This window comes from Hyaena hyaena, unplaced genomic scaffold (assembly GCF_003009895.1).
Source record: "Hyaena hyaena isolate Hyena2069 unplaced genomic scaffold, ASM300989v1 scaffold_155, whole genome shotgun sequence".
NCBI lineage: Eukaryota > Metazoa > Chordata > Mammalia > Carnivora > Hyaenidae > Hyaena > Hyaena hyaena.
The window spans coordinates 2,634,894-2,657,758 of record NW_024080787.1 but is presented as its reverse complement, the minus strand read 5'-3'; the positions used below and the strand labels follow the sequence as shown (position 1 = coordinate 2,657,758).

General features: G+C 45.7%; 1 protein-coding gene across 1 annotated transcript in view; it reads right to left on the bottom strand.

Annotated features, from left to right (window-relative positions):
* The window catches only part of LOC120236454 (CREB binding protein), a 130,303-nt gene that overhangs the window by 19,836 nt on the left and 87,602 nt on the right, over positions 1–22,865 (bottom strand). The window contains exons 7-20 of the mRNA XM_039239260.1: positions 22,761–22,863; positions 22,159–22,305; positions 21,136–21,253; positions 20,288–20,459; positions 19,901–19,945; positions 17,723–17,847; positions 16,972–17,160; positions 14,718–15,134; positions 13,168–13,347; positions 12,004–12,193; positions 7,970–8,088; positions 6,646–6,885; positions 6,104–6,192; positions 812–892 (exon numbers count right to left, since the gene is read on the bottom strand). Coding sequence (XP_039095191.1) covers positions 812–892; positions 6,104–6,192; positions 6,646–6,885; positions 7,970–8,088; positions 12,004–12,193; positions 13,168–13,347; positions 14,718–15,134; positions 16,972–17,160; positions 17,723–17,847; positions 19,901–19,945; positions 20,288–20,459; positions 21,136–21,253; positions 22,159–22,305; positions 22,761–22,863 — 2,215 coding nt within the window. The remainder of the gene's footprint in view (positions 1–811; positions 893–6,103; positions 6,193–6,645; positions 6,886–7,969; positions 8,089–12,003; positions 12,194–13,167; positions 13,348–14,717; positions 15,135–16,971; positions 17,161–17,722; positions 17,848–19,900; positions 19,946–20,287; positions 20,460–21,135; positions 21,254–22,158; positions 22,306–22,760; positions 22,864–22,865) is intronic.

The following is a 22,865-nucleotide window of genomic DNA, read 5'->3' as shown; positions in this document are numbered from 1 at the left end:
GTGGCGGGCAGTCACACTGGCAGCCTTCCCAGCAGGGCAGGAGTCGTGACAGAGTCAGGAGAAAAGAGAGAACCACAAGATGCTGGCAATCTGGGGCAGACACGGTGGCCGGCAGGCTTTCGATATCTCGAGCACACACGTGAGCCGACCATGTAACTGGTGGGTTCGCCTTTTCTGGCCACATTCTATGTGACCACTCGGAGGTTAACCCCATCAGGGGATAAGCTTTGGGGAGGCAAAGGTGAACTTGGTGAAGGAACGAATGGACCAACTCAGGCCTGTGCACGCTGGAGCACGTGAGCAAGAGACACACCTCCAGCCAGGAAGGAGGCAGGTCTACACTCTGGGGTCTCCCTGTCTGCGTCCCATCACAGGCTGTGCAGCTCAGCGGACAGAGGTTTCAGGAGAAGATGAAAAGAATGCTCAAGATGGGGTATGGACATAAGATTGATTTTTGGTTACTGCCAGTTCTGTCGAAAGGGAACTGGTTTCTTAGGTGTAAGTGAAAATTTACAATTTCCCCAAATGGAGAAGGACCCCCACCAGGAAAAATCAGGGGTTTTCACGGCAGAGATCGGTCCACTGCTGTGGAGGCTACTGCGACGCAGTCTTATGAGGAGGGAAGAATGCGGAGGTGGCGCTGGTGTCTAGCTGAATAGCTACATTCTGACGCAGGAATGTGGGCATAGTGAACACGAAAAAACACCCCACACGGAAATCAAAATGGCAGAGGTACTTCCCTTTTCATCATGGGCAAAAGGGAAAAAACAATTAAGAGTCAACCCGAGAAAAATGACAGAATAGTACTTACGTCTGGGGTTGTGAAGGGTCGTCACCCAGGGTAACATTCTCCCCCTGGATCTCTGTGAAACACTTCTCACAGAAATGATACCTGTCAGCAAGAAGGCCATACTTGGGTGAACTGGTCCATCATAACACACAGCCACCCAAGCAACGAAGCCACCAATCAGAGCAGGGCAGATCACCACGACGAAGGGGGGGCGTTGTTGGTTGATTGATGGGTCAGTGAGGACAATGGAAGGAACAGGGGATAGGTGGGGAAGGGCAGGATTAGAGAACAGGGAAGGGAACAAATAGCACAGACATAAAGGTAAGACGCAAACACCGAGACAACACAGAGCAGAAAGCCAAGGCAAAGCTTGATTAGCATTCGGTCTCACTGCACACATCACAGGCCATCATCACTAACAAGGGCTGGGTTTGGGCCAGCTCCAAGATGCAAATGTTTTCAAGGAGTTGTTAATACTAGAATTGCAAGGAGCCTCAATTTAGGAGTTTGAATTTTGTTGTCACTTAAGAGAAAAATCAAATATAACTCCAGGGTTTGCAATGGAGAAATTTTACTTTGAACAAAACAGTCTGACAAAGGCCTCAAAAAAGCAGTTATTTTCCAAAACGGAAAATTTATGCTTGATAGCAATTCACAGATTTTATTTCCAGTATTAAGCCAGATCTTTTAAAGATATGAAAATATTGAGCACGCAGAACTGGTTTTAATTTTTTCCTGTTATTTTTCTCATGTTAATCACTTAGTTAACTGGGTTACAATACAAATGAAACCAAATCCATATTCTAGACAAACATTTAACAGAAATGCAGTTGGGGTCAAAGACTTTCCAGCCATTTATCAGTACAAATGTACAGAGAAAAAAAACTGTGATATATTGTATAAACAATACAATATATGTAAATCCATGAACAATCTCAAAGACTTTGAAAATTCAGTTCTAAGCTTTGGTTCAAACTTTTTGGTACTGGGACCAATCATTCACCAATCTGAGATCCTCAGTGATTGACTGCACTTGACTTGGTGACAATCCAAGTTAAGCAAATTTGGAAAGTTGATCTTTAAAGCACAATCTGCATTTGAGAAATTACCCATCACCCCAATTTATTGTAAGATAATATAGAGCCTGGGCTCAAGCTATCAAATAAGAACAATTAAAATAAAAACTATTAAATGTTTGGAAAGAAGACGAATGAGAAATCAACAAAAGTGCAGGCTGATGCTGCTAACAAGATGGGCACACAAGAATACTGTAAAAATAAACAAGCTGAATGGAGGTGAATTATACAAGCGAAAAGGATGAGTATAAGGTAGTGGCAGCAGCACAATAAAATGCGGTTTTAGTGCTCAAAACTACATCTACAAGATGCCAAGAGGATTAGTGTTAAAGACACTGTGACGAGACTCGGAGTGCTACACCGCACGGACACGCGCAGGGGACGCGACAGCTCGCAGGGTCACTCACGCACGCGCACACACGGCTGCAAGGACGGAGGCGCAGGCCCCCGCCCGGCCGTCTGTCTCCATTCCTGCTCACATCAGTCCCCCGCGAGTTCTAATTCTAGTCTTAATTACACACACTGAGCATTATGTCTGCTATACTTCACTGACTAAACACACAGAGTCAATTAAAAGCATACAACTTTAGAGCATGCACCATCTCAAAATGATCCGATCTTTCCGTCTGTTGATGAAGACATGACAGATTCACTGTGGGGAGCAACTGGATTAATGAAAGTTTCTTCCTGGGACCAGTTTACTTAAGATGATTCAATCAATGAATTCTGCCAAGAGTAAAAACTGACCAAGAACAAACAGATAAAACATTGCTGTTGAAAAATTCACCTACATCTCTGTTTTTGTTTTTTTTTCTAAATCAACTGTAACAAGATTCTGGCTGTTCACTAGTTTGTAAAGGATTCCCATGTGCAGGAGGGCATGATCGTCACTGGCAATTAAAGTGTAGAAACCATAAACCAATTCATGGGCAAACAAAACAATATGCAAAAGAGATAACCCCCCTCAATATGAACTACTTCTCTTTTAAAAATGAAACTTGGAATTGAGTGTTCCAATTCATTTTATGATCAAATATACCACCACCACTGGCTAGCAAAAAGGTGAACTCGTCTGGAAATGAAACTGCCATGATAATTACACGTGAGGCCAAACGGCTTGAAGACCCTGGACACACTCTTAGCTTTTATTCAAGCAGGGCATCAAGCCCAGGAAGTCCAGGAAACAAGAATCATAAGCCCATCACTCTCTGGCAGAGGAAACTGGCCTGGAGAGAAGCATTGATGCCTGAACGGAAGGCGCGGGTGACGGTGGCAGCCAACACCCTCCGTGGGTAACTAACCCGCATCTCCAAAGCACCTCTGGGCTGGAACCTGGGAGGCACAGAGACAGTGCCGTCCCAAAGGAAGTGGAGACATCGGAGAATCAACCGCGCTGGGTTTGAGAAGGGTCCTGAGAGGTGGCAACAGTTTGGAGAAAAGGGCACAGCCACTCACTGGTCAAGTCTGTTTAAACTGCCCTGGCCATCAGTGGGAGACACACTGGAATGCCAGACTGCTCCCCCATTATTACCTAGTCCAAACTTTATTCACCCTAAAAATACAGAACCATTCAGAAAGTCACTTTTCAATCTTAAGAGCCTTGTTGATATTCTGCCTTGTGTGAAGGAAGCAATCAGATGAATATGGAATTGCAAAGGAGAGATACTTCACATGATCCAACAACGATGTGCATCTGGGTACCTAAAGTTAGCACTATGCAACTGCATAGTTTATCTGTAAGGGTAATTTAATGTATGGAGTAAATTTTCAAATGCAGATTGTTTTAAGTACCATAAGAATATACATATAACTGGGATATCTGAAGACGGTCTCTGAAAAATTTGTACATAAGTTTTCCCAACATGAGTTACTTTCAAATATTAAAAGCATGGAAACAAGTGAAGATGGGTACACAAGCTAGTTTATATTAGTTTCACTTGTTTAAATGGTCTGTAGGACATCCTATTGCTCGAGGTGCCCAATTTAGGACTCTAAGTGCCAAACAGTTACTTGTGAGAACACAACGGTGTTCACAAGTAGTCAAAGATGCAAATAAAAAAAGTAAGCAGTTAAGATGTTCATTGTGGAGTGAGGCCACTGCTTTCTTAGCATTACAGCACGTTAGTCTCTGCAAGCACAGTGTTCTCGGAAGCACACCTCGCGAGACTCAGCAAAGGAGTGGCACGCCTAGACTTTAGACCAGAACTTTATTTCTGTCTCTACTTGTAAGAAAAATACTTTTGTTCAGTAAAGATGAAATTCTACACAAAAATAAAACTGGACATTTCAGACCTTCCCCAACAATCCTGTGCCTGTACTCCCTGAGGAACCTCCTGCCAGAGAGAAGTGGTGTGCCCTGATCCTATCAGTTCTATTGAAATTAACTGCTCTCAAATGAGCAAATCAGGGTCCCAAACAATGCAGGAACAGTGAAACGACAATGAAAAGGTCCCCAAATTTTAGAAATGGAGGCAAGCAACCTGCTGTCTGTTCTCCCTTCTAGACCCAAACCACGCTGGGCACCCAGCAGCAGGGGCATTTTTCAGGGAACAGGTGACTGAAATCTGTTCTCTTACAATTTCCAAACTTTATTTTGCTTGGCACATAAATTTCCAAAGTGAATCCCCTGTTCATGATTTCATGGAGACTGACAACCGAGGCTGATAGGGAAGGTGTTCTTGTGCTCGTATCATGAACAAAGTTAAACTTCAGACGACATTATGGGATGTGCTGAAGATCACGGGGCTAACACTAGCTGGAAGGGCCAGAACTCCCACAACAGCACTTGTCAGTATAGGAGAGAGTCCATCATGAAGGGACTATGGTATTATTTCAAACTCTGTCTCCCACGGATAGAAGGGGAAGCTAAGACAGAAACTAAATTCCAGATGTTAACATATTTTTACAGGGACAGGGTACAGGCCACACTCCAGCACCTCACTCTAACTGAACGGTGCACTGACAAGCGAGCTGGGCAAGGCTCAGCAATCTTTCCTTGTGACATGTTTAGGTCAACAGCTTTTTTTTGTTTTGTTTTAAGTAGGATTTTGATGGGACTTACTAATTATCATAAATATGATTTAGATATTTTTAAAAAATTCAAGTAGTGTAAAAGCATAATCAGAACACAGATAATTTCAAAATTACAAATTATTCAGGCCTGTGCGTTCATTTCTGAACAGGTAACAAAAAGCCCTCTACTTCTTCGAAATAGGGGAATATATGCAATCACTATAAGCCAACAAGATCAAATAATCAAAACATTAGTATTGAAAAAAAAACATTAACACTGACATTTAATACTTGAACCTAAAAACAAGAAATAGGCACAAAGCTGTACCTTGGTCACATAAATTTAGTTGCCTATTCCTAAAATGAAGGCAAGGTAACTGAATTTGACCGAGATTTAAAATCTGCACCTCCAGGCACGATGCCCTCATGCTGTGGCAACACGTGGCTACCCGAAACAACAGACACAAGTAAGTTCAATTTTCAAAACAATCCCCCAAACTGTGGAGGTTTTATTTGTGTGGCAAATTACCAACAAAAAAATATTATTTTCATTCTCTTTTACTTAAGACAGGAAACTCATTTAGCCACCCTCACATTTTAAGAGAATGGCAATATTTCTCAAGGATACCTAACACAAAACCCTGAAATGGCCATCCTATGATAGGGGAGTAGATACTGAACTCAACAAGAACACCAGATCTCGTTCTGTGTTGCGTTGTTAATTAAAAAAGATTTTTTAAGTCTAAACGTTTTATTTATTTATTTTTGCTTTCATTATTTTTAAAATGAATTGTCATTAATGCAAGCAAGTCTTTCCATCAGACCATCCCACCCAAATTATGTAGGCAAATATTTACATATGAGGTAATAAAATACAATGTTTCCACTTTACTAAGATCTTCAAAAAGGTATGTCAACCTTTATTAGAGTTACTCTGTACTCCAGACTGTCAGGTGGGTTACACTGTGGAAAGACCACAGCTTTAGAACTAACCTTCCTGATTCAAGTAGTGCAGCAAGCAGTTTGGAGCTTAAATTGTTATAGTGTAAGAGCCTGCTTTAAAATTAACAAATCATGGGGCCTATCTGATGACTAAGAAGCACTGAAACAGTGGCCCATTTCATTAGAACTTTGGAAAAGAAAGAACTCCAGGCTGTAATCAGATGAACGTGCCTTGCCCTGAGCCCTTCCTCCTGTGTGGGACCGGGACACCAGCGCTGCTCACCTGTTTTGATAGCTGTAGTAGGCAGCATCACGAGGAATTGTACACAGCTGCTTCCCGTAGCAGCACAGAGTCTGTGGGGAAAACTCATACTGCAAAAACAAAGGAGAAAATACTAAAAACGCATCCCAATGACTGTTCTACAATGTGCTAGTTCATGAAGAAGAGTTGTTAGATTCAGCCAGTAAAATATTTCTGTTAGTACACGGTATAACTTCCTAACAATTTTCACAGCTATTTAATAAAGACATTTCTGGATTCCATGTAACAGAATCAGTGTCAAAAGACATTTGTTACACATGCATGAAGGGACACAGGGGCAGCCAGAAAGGAATAACCCAAGGTCCTCCCCAGTAAGCAATCTGGCTTTGATCATCCATTACATGGCTTCAGGCAACCGACTGTTTTGCAAAAACCCAGACTCCATCTGGGTCCTTCCCAGAACACAGGTGGGCTACAGTGTAGAGTCTATCACGTTATCATAATACCTGCTCTGGCTAATTTAACCAGAAAAGTTCACTTTCCAGAAAAAGTCTAAACTATACCTTGCGTCCACAGCAATATCCAAGGGACTGCATGACGGGGTCAATTTCCTGCTCAAAGACCTCGGCAAGTTTGCTGCAGAACTTATAGACCCGGGATGTCTTCCGGTTGTAGAGCCAGGCATTATTGAACATGAGCCAGACATCGTCCACGTACTGCCAGGGTTCTTGGTACTGCCCCGTGTCCAGCTTACGCTTGATGGTGGAAAGGTCCATAGGGTTCTTCACAATGTCAAAATAATCCTTAAAAACAAAAACAGACTCAGTCTAGTGGATCTCCCTAATATTAAACGCCAGCCTTGCGTAGCAGCTTTATTTTAAACACAAGAGAAATAGTTAAGTACCAGAACAACTTCCATTTCCAATAGTAACAAATGGGAACGGAAAAGAAAATAACCTCTGACCTTCCTCTGGCTGAACTACCTAAAATTGTAATAATTTTGTCAAGTGTGACCAAATTATTTCAAAGACAAAGTTAAAATGATATTAATATGTTATTTAATAAAAGAATGGGTAAAAGATGTTTCAGTAGAAGCTTTTATTTCTTTTTTAGAATTTATCTTTAAAAAAGGTTTATTTCTGAGACAGCATGAGTGCGGAGGCGCAGAGAGAGAAGGGGACAGATGATCCAAAGCAGGAGCAGGCTCCACGTGGTGGACGGCACAGGGCCAACGTGGGACTCAGACTCACATACTGTAAGCTCATGACTTGAGCTGAAGTCAGATCCTCAACCGATTGAGCCACACCCAGGTGCCCCGAAAATTTTAAAAATAAGGATTTTAATGCATTGAATTAAAATGGTAAGCACATTTATCAGGTAATATGTTTTTACAGAGATTTACTCTTGGTCCTGGCAAGCAAGATGAAATTCCAAGACAAACACAAAAACAGAAACAAAAATAGTAACACCGCTTAACAGAAATTTGTTGGGTCACTATGGCCTTTGTAAGACTACCCAGAGACACCAAAATGAGAGGCCCATGTGTTTTCTAACTGACGAGCGCCAATTCTTTACCACCACCCTTTGAGACAAAAGCTCACACACAGCCCCAAATCTAAGTGAGGCTCCAGAGGCTGTGTGTTCGTAGGCGGTGTGTCCCAGGTGTGCTCCCCCACCTTGGACCCTGGGGCAGACAGAAGAGGCGGGGAAACACACACTCCACTCAGTGAGACAAAGGTGTATAAAGGTGTGTTACTGCTTTGACAGATAAGTTTTTTTATAGGAGAAAAATCTTTAAATCAAGGGTATGTTACTCAATTTTCAGAGGTGAAACATGGATACCTGGAGTTATGCTGGCACAGTTATATTTTCGCCATGGGAACTTACTGGAATCCCTAGGAGCTGGGGGTCCACAGGCTGCCGGAAAGGCAAGGACTCGGGGTCCTGGCGATAAAGCGCTTCCAGGGTTGGCATCAGAGCCTGGCGTAACTCTTCCGGCTTAAAGACTGTGGGGAGAAAACACCAGCAAATGACGCCATTCACGAGGCACTCAGACTCCGTACCTGTCACATTCCAAATCAAAGCCCAGTCTGCCTCTCTAAGGGTCCAACCATCTCCACCCTCATAGCCACCAATGCCGTAAGGCCTGCAAGGGCCCCCATTCCCCACAGGGGTCGTGGACGTTCTAAGGCTACAGCGGGGCTTCTGAAAACACAGTAACGTTAGGGTTTTAAAACTGCACCTGTGTCATGAAACAAAATACTAACCACGCTGGCAAGTTTGCTTCTTCAGTAAAAGGGTTTGCAACATTAAAACTGTGTTGAACTGAAAATGAAGCTAACTCCTAAATCTGCTTGATCCAATGGGTGGTAATAAAGCCATTTTATTGGAAGAGGCCTTTCTTCTTCCGGCGACATTTTTCTGTCCTTGGCTGAAGTAATTTCAGACACCCGACACAGTTTTGTATTCCAACCTCACAACCAAATGTACGCACTAACGAAACTACCAGATCAAGAATTTCCCCCCAAAGTTCTGTACTGTTCCCTCCATCTCTGAACCACTTCATTTCCTACTACACTTTCCGCTGTCACCAATCCAAGGATGGACACCAGCTGCCAAATATGTCTAAGACGGTACATTCACACAAAACCCAGTGAGTTTTCATGGCTGGGAAAATGTGAGCGACAACCCACGAAGGCAAGAAGGTCAGTCGGCAGTGCTCAGGGCAGTGCTCGGTCATGCCGCACCCCGCCCCGCAGAGGGGACCGCTGCTGGCTCGGCGCGCACGCAGAGCCCGGGCCTCCCGAGCGGATGTGCCTGATGGGAGCCTCCAGAGACACACACATGGTGCCTTCAGCTACCTCCTTCTCTTTTGTTTTTTACAGAAATGGAGTAGCATTTGATTTTCTTTGAATAATATAAGAAAACAATTATTTAATCAATAGCTTCTGCATTCTTCTTAGGCCAGCGGTCAGCCAACTCTGACCCACCGGCCCAATCTGGCCAGTGGCCTGCCCTTGTATTGCTTGTGAGATAAAACTGGTTTTTATGTTTCTTAATGGTTAGGAAAAAAAAAAAGAATAATATTTCATGATACATGAAATCAAAATGAGTCTCAAGTAAAGGTTTATTAGAATGCAGTTACGCTCTGTGGAGGCTTTCAGGACACAAAACAGTGGCTGCAACAGAGACCATACGGATGGATGTGAAGCCTACAGGGAACTATCTGGCTCTTCATGGAGAGCGCGCTGCCCCCTGCTGGAGGCTGCATCACCTCCTGGTGGCACCCTAACACGCGGGTCACTTGGGTCCGTCACTCATTTACTCTCTCTCCACACATCTGTTTAAAACACCTATGCCGAGGGAAAAGCATTTTCAAACTCCTGTCCTTAGCTGCCACACTGACGTAAAAGCCCTTCCTCAGTCACATTTCAAGTGCTCAGGAGCTATGTGTAGCTGGTGACAACCACAGAGAGCACAGATATGCAACGTTCCTGTCGTCACAGAAAGTTCTGGCGCTGCTCTAGGACCTTTCCAAGAGTCTGTGAAATCAAGTCTACTTCCGTAACATAAAACGATTTTCATGGTAACACCAGGTCGTCATCTGCCTGCTGCACCGTGGTGACGCTGGCACAAATGGGCAAAAGGGACGAGGCGCAGAATCACTCACGCTGCGGCACCACCGCGTAGGCAGCAGCACTAAACCCGACTCAGTCGTCACTGTGCTCCTTGCTGCTGGGCACACACAGGAAAATATGGCAGCTGCACTCAACATCCTCGATCCAGCAGTAAACACTATTACTTTTAAGAATCTTGACCCTAGGCCACACGTTTTGATTTAGCACGACCAAACAGGAAGCGGGCGTCAAGCACTTCCCTGCGTGCAGAGACTGTCCTGAGCGGAGGAGCTGGTGTGCGCAGAGCTGAGAGGCAAAGCAGCTGCTTGCTCAGCATGGAACACGTGCGACCGGGAAAAAGACCTGAGAGAGGCTCCCAGTATTCAGATCTGGGCACATGGCAGACACTGTCCCAAAAAGGGACAAAATGGGCCAGTTACACCAAGGACAATGGACAGTATTTGTTGCTAATGATAAAATTTGGGCTTAGGCCAAAACTAGAATTTGGAAAAGCTTTTATCTGCCACATGAGCTTCACACCCTCTCAAAGTTTCCAAGACTTTTTTGAAGAGGTTCATAGTGATGTTAATAAATATGATTTTTAAAAGTATTGTACAGTGAAGGGGCGCCTGATTGGGTCAGTCAATTATGTCCGACTTTGGCTCAGGTCATAATCTCGCAGTTTGTGGGTTCAAGCCCCACGGTGGGATCTGGGTTGACAGCTCAGAACCTGGAGCCTGCTTCGGATTCTGTGCCTCCTTTTCTCTGCCCCTCCCCCACTGGTGCTCTATTTCTCCCTCTCTCTCAAAAATAAACAAACATTAAAAAATATTGTACAGTGAAAATATTGTACATTTGGAAAATCTGTGCAACTCAACGAACCAAATTCCAAGATGACCAAAGGATTGTGTTATTAAAAAACAAAACACAAGGCAGACCACGGACTGTAACATCACTGGGCATGACATCTTCAGTGCTGTGGACCCAGACAGCACAGTGCAACTCATCTCCACGAGACTTCCACTCTCTGAGTTTTGGTGTAGTATCAAACGAGAACGACAACATGACCTGAAAAGGCCCTCACTCTTTCCTTATCAACCACCTGAGCACGGCTGACATGTCTTCAGGGACTGGAAACAAACGACGCAGCACCAGGGAGCTGGCAGCGGCAGACAGGAGAATCCAAACGTGTTTGCTGGACTCTCAGGGTCGTAATGTTATGAAGAAAACACCGTCACTACTCTAAAAATGTATGTTTTGGGAAGCTTATTTTTCTTTTTCTTTAAAAAAATTTTTTTTTTATGTTTTACTTATTTCTAGGAGAGAGAGAGACAGCGTGAGCAGGGGAGGGCCAGAGAGAGAGGGTGTCACAGACCGAAACAGGCTCCAGGCTCCGAGCTGGCAGTCAGCACAGAGCCCGACGCGGGGCTCGAACCCACGAACCGCGAGATCATGACCTAAGCGAAAGTCGGACGCTTAACCGACTAAGCCACCCAGGCGCCCCGGGAAGCTTATTTTTCATAAAGATGTGTTACTCATGGATGTCATGTAATAGATTTGTTAAATAAACACGGATTTTTAAAATTTCAAACAGAATAAATGGCGACATAATCCACACAAACAAAAACTCTGGGGCCCTCAATTTTTAGAGTATAAACAGGCCTGAGAGTAAATACTTGAAAGCTTCTGGTAGCCCACTAGCTCCAGGGTCCCTCCCAGGGGCAAAATTAGACAATATCAGCCTCTGACATTTCTTGGTTGTCCTTCCCAAATGTGTCACATGCAGTCCTTAACTTCTGGAGCGACACCTGTTAACCTCCTTACTTAGGACCTCCAAAGGGTTCCCTCCAACTCCTCCCTACCTGCCCCTCCTGCTGCACTAGGCCCCGGGGGCCCACCACACTGAGCGCTGACGCCGGGCACCCAGCTTCCCATCTGCACCAGCGCACACGAGTGCTGCCTCAGTGAGAAGTTCCCTGGGGTGGCTTTGGGCAACCTCCCGCTCACATCTACCAGTGTCCTGCCAGGCAAAAGCCCGAGCTCCTCAGCAGGTGCGCAGACTCGATGCATCCTCCCCTCTGGCCTGTGCCTCAGAGTCGCAGCCCATTTCTCATTCCTCCCATAAACCCTGTGGGTCTTTAGGTTGGAGTCCAGCTCACTGTTGTCATTTCTTCATGTCGAGGTAAGACTCGGGGAATGGCAGGCAGGCAAGATACAAGGGGAGGGGCAATCACTTTTCTGCTTTAGCTTTAAGTCCGCAGTATGGAATCACAACATGGTGAAGTTCCGGGAAACACAACCTACTTTTTTTGCGTGGCTGTGAGGGAGATGTTGACTGAGAGGCGGCCCCGTTAGCACTGCTCTCTTCTTCCTCTTTAGCTTCTACTTTGACTTCTGGCTTCTTCTCGTCCACTTCCATTGGTTCCGATTTCTGTTCTGTCGTGTCTGTCTCTTCTTTAACTTGAGAAGATCCTTGCAGATCCTCCTCCATCATCTTGAGAGAAACAAAATGACAGATAATGACATACAAATATCAAAAACCTTTATTCTAACGGAGCCTTATCAGAGCTCTTAACAATCTACCCGGGCCTGTCAAAACCTTCCCCTGCTCAGAGCTGCATGTGCCATCTCTGCCTTTCCTCGGTGGAGGAGTGGAGCACCTGGGGCCGGGTGAGTTAATACAGCACCTCTGCAGCTAGAGTCCTAATGTAACAATGTCACATGCCGGAGGGTATAAAAGCGGCAGCCTCCAGGCACCCATCACCTGCTCAGTGCTTGTCCAGAGAGGAACTCCTAGTTTGGAACAAGAATCTCCTTGAAAACTGGGGCAAGTTTTAAAAACCACATTGCTCTGAGGGCCAGGAAGGTGAAATGGGTGGTGCAGCGGGAGGCGTGTGCGCTGGCAGAGGAGCAGAGACTCTGGCAAACTGGGGCGCCTGAGCCCCAGCTACAGGCCGTGGCTGGGGCTCCCACCCAGACCGCCATCACGGGCATGCAAGCACAGTGCTGGCAAAGCTTCTCATTTTCAAAGAAAAGCCAGAAATCCAGTTTTATTTGCAGTTCCTTGTTTTAAAAAATATTATGTGGGGGCCAAACAAAACCTGTCTGTGGGGCTGGATCTACTTTTCAACTTCTGGCACAGGTGACTGTGCCCGAGCACGCCCTTGGGCCGTTGGACCCTGCAGAGCTGTGCATGAATAAAGAACCGCAGTGAAATGTCATTGGATGATCCTGTCATTTAAAATATAAACCAGCGCTCTTCATTTCTGGCAAAATAAAACAAAGCCTGTACCCAATACCTAACAATAACCAATCTGTGTTTAACCTGGATCTTCTGTGAACACATGATCAAACAGGATATTAAAACAAAAAGTAGGGTTGTCCATGGAGGGACTGTGGCATCTTCCCTTAGGACACTTAAGGGACACTTGCACTGTGCATCTGTTCACACCCAGGAGCGGCACCTACCGCAGACCCTGGCTCCCCCTTGGATTCACTGGCATCGGGCTCAGTGTCCTCGGTCTTGACCTCTGCTTTCATCTCCAGCATCGGAGCCTCAGGTCCTGGCTGCTGGGAGTTGGTTTCGGCGCTGGCCACCGAGGAAGGAGTGGGGACCCGGTTATCGATGCTGGCTGCTGCCTGGGAAAGCTGTGGAGAGACAAAGATCATCATCTTTGTTAACGATACAGTATAAATGATGTGAAACCCTGTTGCTGAACCAATACACACTTCCATGTTACCATTTCTCAACACAAACCTAAGAGACACAAAGAACTGAAGAACAAAGAAGTTAAAATAGGAATCCCAGAGGAAGTCAGCATCGGGCAGAAACGCAAAGGACTTCCCACAAAGAATGCAGAGATGGGAGAGCAGGGCTTTCTACATTTTGATAGAAAACTATTTTCCACAAGTTTTCTACCTAAGTCACAGAACCTCAGATTTTAAAATTAATTCCTTCCAATAAAACCATTAACATTTATCGTAGATGGCTGGAATACAAATATCTAAGTATACATGTAGGTGGTGGATAAAAGTACGTGCCCGTACGGAACAAGAACGTATAATTAGCCTGTTAATTGCAGGAACAGAGGTGGTGGCGATGGTGGAGAAGCAAGCAGACATTAAAGGAAGGAATCACCACCAGAATCCTCAATTTTCCAAGTCTTACCTAATGGAGTTTTAATTTAATTAAATGACCAAAAGAGAACATAAAATTACAAAGGGATCTCATTTAGAGATAAGAAATATAAAATAAGGCTAAATAGTAAGTACATTCCCTATGGAGAAATACAAACAGTAATGTTAACCTTGGGGTCATTGTTGAGATTTATTTTGATAGGCTTATAAATAAAATATCCTCAGCCCCCAAGAATAAAGCTAATGTATTTCAGGGGGCAGGGTGTTTTCTAAGTTAGGCCGTTAAGAAGACAGACACAGAGATCTCAGTGCTAACTGGGACAGGGGTGCGGGGGGTGAGTGGGCAGCCACCGGCCACTTACTGCCAGCAGGTCTGCGGAGGACAGGGCAGACCTGAGCCACAGGAAGTGCTAACCTGGGTCTGCCATTTTCTGACGGGAAGAAAAGGCTCCTGGTCTAAAAGCTAACGGGCCAAGTCAAAGCACACACAATTAGGTACATGTCTTGTTTACCAAATCCTCATAATGTTAAGAGAAAAACTAAAACTCAGAAGACATCAACCTAGGACGGATAATGGGGAACACACGACTTCTATGTACAGTTTAAAAATTTTACAGAGGATCCACATATGATTTCTTTATAACTGCCAATTTCTGAAAACTCATTTAAATGGGGAAGATAATCTTAGGTCACATCCTGCCAAACACAAACATGGCCTTTGGAGCCAATGTCAGAATTAAAACACAGCTCATTATGGTTAGATTAGGGCACAGATACTTTCTGGGGCTGCACCAAGACGCTGCAGCAACTTCATGACAGAATTTTTCATGGAGAAGTTCTCCATTACAAGTCTCCACCCAAACACAGACGGCAAGGCTCACCGGTGTGCCCGGAGGCTGGGCGTGCACAGGTGTCGGCTGCTGCTGTGATGACTGAGGGGTGGCCACAGACGGGGGCTGGACAGGAGTCTGAGGCTGTGGGGTCACCTGGGCCTGGGCTGCTGCCTGGACTGTCGGGGTGCTCTGGGTCTGGCTGGCACTGGGCACCGAGCCAGGAGTTGGGGTAGGGGTCTGCCCGGAAGACGACACAGGAGTTGAAGGCTGGGTGGGAGCTGCTGGCTGGGGAGGAGTCATCCCAGGCGCCGTCGGGTGCTGGAGAGATGGCATGCCTGCGGCCGTGGAAGCAGGGGGTGGCGTCTGGTGCAATGGTGACTGCGTCACTGGTGGACAAGGCAGCTGGCTGGCCTGAGGCCCAAGCATGTTCAGAGGGTTAGGAAGAGCAGCACCAGGCACCTGTCCCTAACGGAGGGAACAGAGTGTGTTAAAATATATTTCCCCCATGTCAAAATGTGGCCACAGACTTGAAGAATTAAATGCATGAAAATCTAACCATGGTTCACTGGTGAGTTCTGATGGTTTTAAGAGAATGTTCCACTTGTAAAAATTCACCTAGCTGTACACTTACAACAACATGCACTTTCCAGCAAAGTTAATGCTATGAAATGTCTCTCATACTGTGACTTATAGTCCTGCTGAAACATCTGGCTCAAATGGGCACGTCCACTTAACTTACTAGCATCATGCTCTAAAGCATCTACCCACAGCTCAGACCGCTGAAAAAGTATCTTTCTTTTGTAAAAAAACAGAGTTACTGAACACTGAAATGTTTCAGTACAGTGATTTGCGACTGGGGACATGCTTCCCAATTATTTGTGGACTTTTAAAAAAGTGATTCCAAATCACTGCTCTCGGGCAGAGGTTTGCAAACCAACAACATGGCCCAATGCAGCTAGCTGCCTGTTCCTCTAATAAAGCTTTATTGGAACATGGCCACGCCTACTCTCTTATGTGTGAACCAATATGCCTATGGCTGCTTTTCCACCACAATGCAGCTGAGTTGTTAAAACAAAGACTCTTATGGCTCAGAGTGGAAAATATTTACAGAAGTTTGCTGTTCTAGAGTAATGATGTATTACCAAAATTAAGAATTAATTAATAAATATTTAGTGAGAAAATCTAGTATATCCAATCACTTTTTTTTTTTCAGTATTACTTCACCTAAAAAATGAAAACATGAATCTCATCTTCCAGGAGAAGATGTGCCAGTTTTAAATATGTGTCTATCTGCACACAGCAATAATCTGATGCACAACAGTTAACAATTATCAAAAAGGGGGAAAAGGCACAATAATGAATGGAAAATAGTTCTCTTCAGGCATTAACAGAGAAATCACAAACACATTCGACAAGAAGAGAAGTGCTCAATTGATCCAGTTAGTCCGACTTCTCCTGGGATGGTCAGAGAGCCAGGCAACAGGGCATGTCAACCCCAGGGTCAGGAGTGGAGTCACAGGGCCTTTCCTCACTCCGTAATACTCAAGGTCTCTCAGAATCATATTTGAATTTAAAACACACAACCAAAGGGGCACCTGGGTGGCTCAGTCAGTTAAGCATCTGACTTTGGCTTGGGTCATAATCTCAGGTGTGTGAATTCGAGCCCCACACTGGGCTCTCTGCCAACAGCTCAGAGCCTGGAGCCTGCTTCAGATTCTGTGTCTCCCTCTCTCTGCCCCTCCCTTCCTTGTGCTCTAATACTATCAAAAAAATTTTTTTTAAATTAAAAAATAAACAGATAAAACACACAATTAAAACCCAAGAAAATGACAACTAGAAACCCCCAAACTGGGATGCCTAGGTGGCTCAGTCTGTGAAGCATCTGACTTCCACTCAGGTTGTGATTTCACACTTAGTGGGTTTGAGCCCTGCGTTGGGTTCTATGCTGACACTTCAAAGCCTGGAGCCTGCTTCAGATTCTGCATCTCCTTCTCTCTTTGCCCATCATCTACTTCAACTCTGTCTCATAATAAATGCTAAAAAAACCCAAAAAACCCAACCCAAACCAAAACACAAAGACCATGAACCAAAACCCCACAACCCATTCCACTTTTGTATGGAGTTCACCCAGAAATGCTAGCAGTAATTCTAAAGAAGGTAAAAATGACACTACAAAATGGGTGGTGGGGGGAAACAAGAGATGCTAATACATGAAAAGGTGTACTCTGGAACTTTAATCTCCACGAAGTGAGACATGCTCAGGTCAGGAGGAGGATGGGGCTCCATCACCAGGGCACGGTACCTGTGGCACGCCTGTCTGGGCCGCCGGCTGCCCCATGCCCACACTGCTCACGCTCATTGCCCCGCCCGAGGACTGGAATTGGTTCTGCGGCAGGAACTGGTTTTGCGCAGGCGCCTGGGCCATAATGTTGTTGGTGTGAGCGCCCATCATATTTGGAGGCTGAGGCATTCGGGAAGGAGAAATGGCCATCTAAAAGACAAGCATTGTTTACAGTTCAGACGACGAGGGCCACGGTCTTCAAGATAAACAAGAGGAGACAGGACTCTAACTCGCCCTTCCCCCTGCCTTCTCACGCAAGGTGTCCCAGGAGCCAGCTTCAAATTTATCTCTGAAGAGAAATCAATAGCACGCTATAATTTAAAGTTCAAAATATGCCTTTTACGACTTCTCTGAAGCATTAAGAAAGCAGCCTCAGGAGAGTAAGCTCTAGGAGTCAACAGACGCATCAAGCACCGGTCGGCAGCGATGTGAGGCTGCCTGCTCCAACCTCAGACCCCATGTCTTCTTGCAAAGTCTAAAGTCCCTATGAATTTATAACCCCAATAAAAATAAATAATGGTTGAAATAATTCTCACTGCAGCAGCAAGGAAATCCAAAAAGAGAGGCAGAGAGATATGAAGTAAATAAAGCACAACCAAATCCAAAAGAAGTAGTACCAGGGGATTCCTGACCTACAATTTCACTGTGTAGAGAACTTTCCTTACTTGAGCAAGGCCTCCTTGGCACAGCTGAGGCCAACAGAAGCACTCACCCCTGGAACGGAGCCCATGCTGTTCATCGGGACAGAGTGGTTCATGGGGGACGCTGCACGCGGTCCCATGGGAGCTTGCGGCAACTGCACGTTCCCCAAGGACATTGGGGTAAATGAATTCATCCCTGTAAATGTACCCACAATGGTTCATTAGAAAAAGTACCCACAGGAAAACAAGAGCTACAACTTGCCAAACAATAAGCGAAATAAAGCAGAACACATATGCAATACATACAACAGAAAAGAAATCACCCAGCAAATCAGAAAAGATGGTGATCTACCACTTTTCAAATACGGGAAAATGGCACCAATGCAATGGTGGTGGTGAGAGTGGTTTGGGTGTGTGTGTGTGGAGGGCAGCATGAGGAGGCGAAGGGAGGAAGTCAGGTGAACCACCGTGAATGAAGCAGTGCCAGGAAGGTGTTCCTACATCCACAGAGGATGTGTGAGCTAGAGCCCGGGCACCCATCTGAGCCAACCTCCCTAACACCTTCTGGAGCATGGGCCCCCTTCTCTCTTGCAGGAAGGCCATCCTCGTCATCCCAGGCCTCCTGGCTCTTCAGCTGGCTTTACATTTACTGTGAGAATCTGGGATAAAGACTCAAAATACGGTTTTAATTTTGCAAGCACGTTAAGTGTTTAGAAAGTGCCCAAAGGTCAGCAATTCTCATTCCCAGCCTCCTCTCTACAGACTGGGAAGCTCTCACTTTCGTGGCTACCTTCGCCTTCCCAGGGGCATCCACAGCCCACAGGAATGTCACACCATGAAAGACAGCTCACTAGCTGCTAAGCGTCTCCAGACCCCAGAGTCTCATTCTTCTTTACTTCTCACAATACTCTGGAAACTCTGAGCTCTACATAAATGCTGGTTCAAGCAAGTCTTGGGGCTGACACTGGGGCTTGAACAGAATCCCTGACGTGCGGCCTTAATACCGGCGTGGCCATAACAACATCCCAGAGACATGTGCCTCATTCAGCACTACCTTCAAGGACACCTAGAAATGTCACCCTAAAAACCAAGCTCCAGCACGGGCTCAGGAGGGCTTTCTAGGAAGGCTGTAAGCTTCCCTCTCTCCTTGAGGATTTTAATAATTAAGAGAAAAAGGTAGTATTGAGAAACAGCACCCAAAGGGCCCCTCTTCACACAGACACACAGGTGCTGGTAAGGAAGGTGTGAGTGCTATGCTGTAAAACTCCTCCTTCAACACCCTGCTCAACAGCCCTCATCAGACCCCAAACCAGCCAAACCTTCCATGTCACCCCCATATAGCACTCAGCTGCACCTCCAAAGCTCCATTTCCCAACTTCTTAGCTTCCTTCGCTCTCTAACGGGTCCATCAAAACAAGTTCCTCAAGTTTCTCCATCTCATCAGTTTATCTCCCGGGTCTCTCCAGTATGCACTAAGATTGCCACAACTTTTTTAAGTTTATGATTATTATTTTTTAGTGATCTTTACACCAATGTGGGGCTCAAACTCATGATCCCTAGATATAGACTGACTGAGCCAGCCGGGAGCCTCAAGGTTGCCAACAACTTTTAAAATGATGTCTTCTCCCCTCTCACACTACTCTGCACACAGCAGCAAGGCCTTGCTCTGGAGTTTCCTGGATGTGGCCACCTCTTCTCACAACCTGTAAGAAATGTCCTACTGTTCAAGTCCCAATCGGACAAGAGCTGTAAAAGCTGTGAAATGTCCCTCGCCACACACTCCAAAGACTGCCTCCGACACAAACACTGCAGACCCGCAAGCTGAGTCCAGACTGGCCGCGGCGCCCCCGCCTCAGGAGGAGCACAGACGCTGTTCAGGCCGCACCACCCTCCCGCCCCAGGCTGGCTCCATGTTCTCCTCTGCAACATTCACAAATGTCTCCTTCCCCCACCTGCAATGCTTTTTGAGGTGACTCTTCCTAAGAGTAATGGACCCTCTTATCCTTAAAAAAAAAAAAAAAGCCTAATCCCACTTCAAATCTCCCTGGAGAGCTTTCCTATGGTCTTCTAGCTTCCAAACACCACAGACACTCATACTGTCTGTGGAACTGAGTTCTGGTCACCAGCAAAAGTAGCAGAGGGAGTAGCAAGGAGCTATGAAGAAATACAGACGGGAAGAGGAAAAGCAAATAAACTTTGTGGCTTCTGAACATTAAGCCAAAGTATGATTCAAAACAACGGTTCAATACCTTGAGAAACCTGCACACGATTCACTGGCAGGGGCATGGGTCCATCTACAATGGCAGAAAAAAACTGGTTACTTAAAATAATCCTTCCTTTATTTATTCCTGGGAATAAAGAATTTTATCTTCAGAACTTCAAACTTAAAGGGAAAACCAGTCAATGGGTCCAAAAGCACTGTGCATTCTGATGCCAGCACAGCCTCAACAGTGCCTCTCCATGAGAGACTCAATGTCCAAACACAGGCCAAGGTGTAAGGCCACAGCCACTATCACACTTTCCCAAGTGCGGGCTCCCTGAGAGCATAATTCTATATGCTTGGAAAAACACCGCAAACGCAAAGGGAAGAACGAGCCAGCGGACTAAGGGCAGGCAGAAGGAAAGGAAGTCCTTACTCGGAGGCCTCACAGGTTGTGCCTGCGGAATCCCAGGGGGCTGTGTCCCGGGGGCTGGTAGGGCGGGCTGGTTACCCAAGATGCCTTGTTTGTGTAAACGTGACCTCCGTTTTTCTTCGAGTTCTTTTTGTATCTTGTAAATTTTTTCTGCCAGTAAGTGATAGTATTCATCCTAAAGAGCAATAATAACATTCAACATTAAGCAGTGAGAGCTGTAAAAAAAAAAAAAAAAAACCCCAATGATCTGCTTTGTATGTTCTAACTAATGAACTTTTACACTTTTACATTAAGTGCACTGGCCAAGGTAATTATTCCACACTTCTGTTCTGTTTGGTTGTTTTGAGTAAGCTCTAGTCCCAACAGAGGGGGAGAGGCTCAAACTCACAACCCTGAGATCAAGGGTCACGTGCTCTATCGGCTGAGCCAGCCAGATGCCCCCAGTATACACTGAAGGGCCAACTTCATGGTGAACGCCTAGTGACATGACAGGACTTATCAGGCAGGGGGGACTAAATGCACATTACATTTCATTCCAGTCGAATCACTTCTTAGATTTGACACCAGGAGTTAACACAGTACAAGCATTATAAATAGTGCCCGCTATACCGTACACCCATGGATAAAACACAATTTTCCACACCCTGTTCACCACTGTAGTGGTGATATCTGTACTCAAACAAGAGAACAGTACTGGGGACTCATGTCTTATCTGGGATGTCTCTCCAGTCAGCGTCCTCACGGTGATGAGTCTGTGTGACTAGGAGATTCCCCCATTTCCGGACAATGAGCCAGGCAGATCCAGTTCTATCTGTAGATGTTGTGCGGCCAGAACACGTATGGCACCCTACCCTGCTGTTGGCAGACTCATACATGTCCCCCTCCACTTTCTTGGCATAGGCCACCAGGTTCTCCATGCGGCGATCCTTCAGGGCTGCCGGGTCAGGGGTTGGGAAGATGGCTTGGACGCTGGAAAGACAACATGCTATCAACTGACCTTCAATACACCATCAGTAGCTTGCTACTTTATACATGACGTGGAAACAGACAAACAAGACCATCCACCTACTGGGTCGGGGGAAGGAAGGTGGGCAACATATTGTTGAGAGAAATCCCAAATCTCTCTTGCCCAGTATACAAACACACAAATGAAGTCACTCTCTGGACACAATCCTAACCTGTCGACTTATCTATATGTCAAACACACCAATATTTTGCTGTTTACAAGAAGTGCTACGTCATCTCAAGAATAATACGATTTCGAACTCCTAGTTTTGTTTAAACTATGTATCACAAACAATTTTCATTAAAAAGAGAAAGGAAAACAAAACCACCCCAAGGGAATTAAGCAGATCAATTTCACCTTCGATTTAATTTAACTAGCTTGAGAAAGTTAACTGCTCACTTCCTCTCTGTCACCCCACTGTATGTTGGCACTGTGTCCTCTGTATTCACCAGGCTCAAATTCCCCTGATTCTCACGAGTCTCCACGATTATAATCTTGAGCCATAAAATAAGGGCAAAGCTTCTGAGCTAATTCCAGCTCCCTGTTGCATGCCAGAGCTCCGAGGACAGAGGGTCTGGCCACACTGGTAGTCCTGACCTCTGGGACATGGGTCACAGTCTACACCCACTACAGGGCAGAGCCATGGATGCTTGGACACTGCTCACCTGGGGCTGCGGGGGCTGCAATGGTGGCTGTGGCTCCCTAAACAAGCATGTGCCCCTCTTCAGCTGCTAGGGCACTGCCACCTGGGACCCAGGGGACCACTCAGGAATTAAATCAGACATCAGTGAAACTATAAAACTGTCACACTGCTGTTAGCCACAAAACGTCCCCATCATATGTGAACAAAGGTGAAGTGGGCACATACAGTTTATGCACTAGGTGGCTCCGCAGGTCCTGAGTGACATGTTCGTGCCAACTTTTCCGAACGCCGGTGCTGGAAGGAGGCGCCGCTGTGGGTATAGTGCTGAGGGTCCCGATGTTCGCAGAGCTTGAGCCATCGTTCATCAGTGGGCTGGGAGAAGAACAAGACACTCAGGCCACCTACCCCAGTGACACAGATGTGCCTCATTTAAATGAGGTTTTTCAGGGGCGCCTGGGTGGCTCAGTCATTAAGCGGCCGACTTCGGCTCAGGTCATGATCTCACAGTTCGTGGGTTCGAGCCCCGCATCAGACTCTGTGCTGACAGCTCAGAGCCTGGGGCCTGCTTCGGATTCTGTGTTTCCCTCTCTCTCTGCTCCTCTCCCGCTCACACTCTGTCTGTCTCTCAAAAATAAATAAACATTAAAATAAATAAATAAAAATAAATGAGGTTTTTCAACCACATGTGACTTTTAGCACGTCCCCCTCCCCCAATTTAACCTATCTTCACCGTCACATTTAGAAAGAATCACAATTTTGTGATTCTCACCCCAGTTTTGTGTGCGATTGTTGTTCAGATAGGAGCCAACTGAAAACGGGGGTCTTACTTTGTGGCCCCAAGGGAAGCTGGAAGAGCTGATTCTGAAATCAAGTTTGGTGGCTGCTGATCTGCTGTTATTCCTCCTGCTGGAATGTTCATTGGGTTATTTCCT